The sequence below is a fragment of the Trachymyrmex septentrionalis genome, unplaced genomic scaffold (assembly GCF_001594115.1).
Source record: "Trachymyrmex septentrionalis isolate Tsep2-gDNA-1 unplaced genomic scaffold, Tsep1.0 scaffold121, whole genome shotgun sequence".
Classification (NCBI taxonomy): domain Eukaryota; kingdom Metazoa; phylum Arthropoda; class Insecta; order Hymenoptera; family Formicidae; genus Trachymyrmex; species Trachymyrmex septentrionalis.
In genome coordinates, this window is record NW_017304341.1 from 396,584 (window position 1) to 401,695 (window position 5,112).

A 5,112-nucleotide genomic window follows, 5' to 3' on the forward strand; every position below is an offset into this window, starting at 1 on the left:
CGCGACTTGACATGTACGTTCGAATTAAGCGACGTACGACACGCGTGTCGAAGCGCTCTCGATTGTTTGCGATTGTGTGATAATGGTCACCAGGCACCAATCCGACGTTGCGGAGGAACTCTGTCGTTCGGAGCTTCAGGACGACATATTGATTTCCTTCGCAGACTGGACACTGGCTATTATCGATCCGCTAAAAAGTTCAGGGCTGTCTCCGGGAAAGAGGCCGGGCTCTTTTAGTGTCTCGAAATTCTACTTTATCGCTCTTTACTGTTTAATCAATTACCGAATATATATATATATATATATGTTTAGTATACTTAATTAATAATCATTCACTATATATGATATGCGTTTATAAATACAGCTTATTGAGATCGCGTGTCGTAAATTAAGTTTACTCAATACCGATAGCACAAACACGCTATACGAGATAAAATTGTAATCTCAAATTTAATTACAAAATAGGACATATCGAAACTTATGTCGACCTATCTATTCACATTTTCGAAAGTCAACACTCGTTAATTTTTCAGCCAAACATTCGCTTATCTTTTTAATATATCTTCGCTTTAATATGTTCCCGTGAATTAAACGTTTCAATTTTTGTACTAATATTTGTAAATTGGGGTCAAATTGATTAAACCAAACTTATAGAATTTTAGAATTATATGCATTAATAGAAATTATTGATTGTTGTTCATTAATATGTCTAAATGATTCAAAGTGATACATGATAAATTGTAAAATTGTCAATTTTAAAACTCAACTCTGTACATACAATTTGAACAATGAACTTTACCTATTTCATATATTTTTATGTATTCGCAGAATAGACATCGATCGATAAGAAACAATTGCGAATCGATGAACAAATTTCGCGGGTGATCGAAGAATGCTCGCCAGTCGGAATCTTCCGCGTGTTATTATTTGAGAAGAGTAAAGAAAAACAAAGAGTAAAAGACAAAGTGTAAGGGAGACAGAGGCACTGCCGTGAGATGTACTATCTTTTTTTTCTTTCTTACAAGGATACGTTTTGAGAGTCTAGCGTCGATTTTTTTCAAGTTTGGATATACTCTGGAGTAGTCTAAACTAAGTGACGTTTTATATTTTTCCAAATATTTGTCGCAGATTTAGGGGATGCAACAATCTGAAAGTGATCTGAATTTCGACAACTCGGCACGTTCAAAATCGAATATGAGCAATAAAGATATTATATCAATACGTAACGAATGCGATGCACAAGCATGAATGCATGCAGTCAACAATGCTTGTACTCGTCATTGTAATGATGTGCGAAACGTAACGAGCAAGTTTACTGGATAATATAGCGCGTAAACGCACATGCTCTCTTGTCTTGAAAACATTTTTCGCGACGTGATATTATTTTATTGATTTTTTATTTAAACAAAATTTCAAACTTAATCATTTTTAACACGTCAACATACACACACAGTATGATAAAATAGTATTTTTATTATTTTTTAATTAAATATTACAAGTAGCGAAGTATTAAATTTTTTATTTCCCTACGATTCTATAATTTCCTAATTCAAGTGATGATGAATAAGAAAATTGAAGTCACTCATCCCCTAAATCTGTACACCGACAGTGTTAAGTATTTATAAAAATATATGTATACCTTATTTTGAGATAACTCCTACAAGTATATTCAAAGAAGGTAAAAATCGGAGACTAGCGAACTCGAGACGTTTCCTTAGATCTGTGAATTTAGGTACTAACGTTGGTGTTAGATAATCGTGTGCCGTGTGCCGAGAAGTATTTATATTTCGTGCAGTCACCTACATACACGTTTGTCGTTGGTTTGCTGTTGTTTTGCCAACACGTGAAAGATTTTTTCTTGGATTGTTGCGTACGTTTTCCGCCTTATTATTGATACCACAGTGAGAGCAACGTTACCATTTTCACATCGACCTGCTTCCTTCCGCTTTCCCGTTTTCCTTTCCTTTTCCAACGAAATATCCATCAAACGTAAGCACGCACGCACATACTTACACATACACTGTGCATCCTGATGTTAGTCAATTTCTTTTTCTTTTTCTTTTTCTTTTTTTTACGAAGATGTAATTTTTTGAAAGTAAAATATCGAAGTGACACTTTGCATTATATACATAAAAATGTTTAAGATATCAGTACATTTCAATTTTATTTAGATATATTTTATCGAGAAAAATGAAAATCTTGGAAACGATGTAAATGTAATTTTTTAAAATTAATAATTGCCTTTCTATGTAATATCATACGTGATACATCATCAGAATGCATTGGACATGCACATATGTACACATATACAGTATATTAGAAGACACGAGTTTCTCTTAGTTCCTTATGAATTCGCTAATAAATATGGAGTTGATTTTTTTCTTAATTTAATGAAAGATCGAAAGATTTTGTATTATAAAAAATAAATCTGAATGAATTACATTTTGAGAGTGTGGAAACAAAATCTGATTTCTCAATCAATTATAAATGAAATTCGCTTTAATAAAATTTTAATTCTCCATTTAATTACTAAAATATTTAATTTAATGAAAATTAGAAAGTTGTTGATAGTTCTGTTATAAATTTGAAAAATTCGATTCGATTTAGCAAGGAATTTAAAGAGAAAACACGCGACTCTTCCAATATTTTTATACAGAACATTTTATCATAGGTCTAAGATCGCATATCTTGAAGTACACAGAAAACGAAAAAAAGATGTAATTAAGTTTTCAAAGATATGCTATCTTAGGACTATACATGAAAAAATACAACATTCTGTACACTTAATATTCTCGCTCGCATACATTCACGCGCGTATACTGATTGTTATCGAAATATAGAAGCGCATTTTGATCCAATCATTCGTACACACACACACACACACACACACACATATATATATTGAAATATGCGCGAAGATCGGTTGAAAAGAACTCGGTCCCTCGCTCACTCTGCCGTTTGGTGACTTTGGTGTTGCGTGCTTTTGGTGTTGGTAGAGAACTGCTCGAGAGCGAAAGACCGTCGAGCCGAGAATCTTCTTGCAGCGCGAAATGCAATAAAGAAAGTTTGTCGCCGCGCATGCTTTTCGCGCTGACGAATTAATGGTATAGAAAACATGCGTACACGCGGAATTTGTCATCATCACATTGAGTCTCCGGATATTTAATGATCGTTTTCAACAATAATCTTCAAATAATCAAGAGGCAAAAAAAGAATTGTCAAGTATTTACTTCGATTGACGATAACAAATATTCGCGAGCCGTTAAAACACGTTACACGAAAAAATTTCTCTACCTCACACCTAATCATGACACGAATAACATTTGCTATACGTTATCTTCCCTTCCTAACTCCATTATGTCTCGTAAAATGAGAGAAGTACTATATATAATTGAAGTGATCGAAAGTTGAGTCAGATTTATTCATTGCATCTTTTTCGGAAGTTCAGAGTATCGGCAGATGGCTTCCGACCACTTCAAACTTAGTTACTTGTTTGTGAATTAATGTTCCACAGACTGGATGGCATTTTATTCTTCCACGGTACCAATTCCGTGAGAAAAAATAATAATAATAATTTATATTTATAGAGAAATTCTTACGGAGAATTCTTACGGAACTCTCGACATACAAAATAGATCAACCGCACGAAATGGTGCGAATTCAATCTTGTAAAGTTAATAAGATCGAGCTAGTTTCGCTTCTTTCAGTTTCTTTCTTTAAAATGAGAATCTCGCCATCAGTGCGCCATCAGTGCGCCGTCAGTGCACTTAATTCACAAACATCCGCCACCTTAGATCTTCGAGTGTCGTTGCGTCTGACACCGCAGACCGTATCGACATTCGTAACTAACGGTCATTTTCGTTTTACAGGGTACCACCGGGTTACGTGTACCAATCGCCCTACCTGGCTGCTGCGGCGCCAGGTGGTCTGGTACCGCTTCCAACGACACAGTTGAGCCACGCAGCCGCCGTCGCCGCGGCATCGCAGTTCTACGAGTATCAGAACGCGGCGGCAGCCGCCGCGACTTATCCAGGCACTTCGTACAACTTCGCCGAGGCGTATCCGTACACCACCGCGGCCGCGGCTGGTACGTGTTTGAATAGTGTCCAGAGCAAGGGTAGCAACTATCCGATACACCACCACCAACACCACCAGCAGCAACAGCAAAACGGACCCGGTGCGACGTTGGCGCATCAGCAACGGTTGGAGAAAGCTCTCCTACCGCAATTTCTGCCGTCCGTGCTGCGTGATTACGGTAGAAGATCTTAAAGATAGGGAGGGAAGATAGGAGGGTTGCGACGCACTTTCCTCGGGGCTGTTCGTAGTGCTTACTCGCAAGCGGAGTTCTCACAGGATCTGGTTTTCGTTCGTTTCAACAAGGGGTTGGGGGATACATGGGATAATGCGAAGGGAATTGAATTGGGGAAACGCGTAACCTGATGTGTGCAGCTTTTGCTACGCACCAAATTATGCATGGTTAGGGGAATAATAATTTCGATGTCGGAGATGTATGTCGTCACGAAGCGAATGCAATGAAGTATTGCTTATTCTATACACACGCCTTGTGTTTTCCAAAAGCCTTGAGCATTTCCGGACGGATCCTTCGTGGGAATCCTGCCACGTCTTTTGTGTCATGTACATTTCGCTTTATTTCGAATTCGAATATTGAATATTTTGCAATCTTTATGTCGATACTAGTTGGAAAGTAAAAAATTTATAAATTCTCTAGCTATGAAATGGCATTTCATTTTTTTTCTTATTTTACCTTTTTTTTTAACAACTATTATACGTACAATATATATTAATATTGAGACTTTAAATACAAAGCGCCTTTTCGGTCGAGTGTTAAGATGTTGAACTACTATCTAATATACATTTAATTAAATTGAATTAATATTTCAGAAATAAATTGAGAGCCGATGGATTTATCGGATTCACACAATCAATCTGAAACAAATAATCCCCCCCAAATTCTCCCAAATCTTAAAAAACTGTAATAAACTTATTGCGAAAAATATTGCCTCGGCCGGGAGTCGAACCCGGATCTCTTACATTCCGTGTGAGCGTCCTGAGCCTTTAGACTACCGAGACCTTAGCAACACTCTTCGCAAT

The 5,112-nt window shown here is 36.8% G+C and overlaps 1 protein-coding gene across 2 annotated transcripts in view; it reads left to right on the top strand.

Moving 5' to 3' along the window:
* LOC108754902 (RNA-binding protein 24-like) overlaps window positions 1-5,112 on the top strand; it is a 32,478-nt gene that overhangs the window by 25,614 nt on the left and 1,752 nt on the right. Inside the window, exon 5 of one of the 2 annotated variants that reach the window (XM_018497566.1) lies at window positions 3,870-4,255. In XM_018497566.1, the coding sequence (XP_018353068.1) occupies window positions 3,870-4,255 (386 nt within the window). The remainder of the gene's footprint in view (window positions 1-3,869; window positions 4,256-5,112) is intronic. The other variant, XM_018497574.1, reaches the window with a different exon arrangement.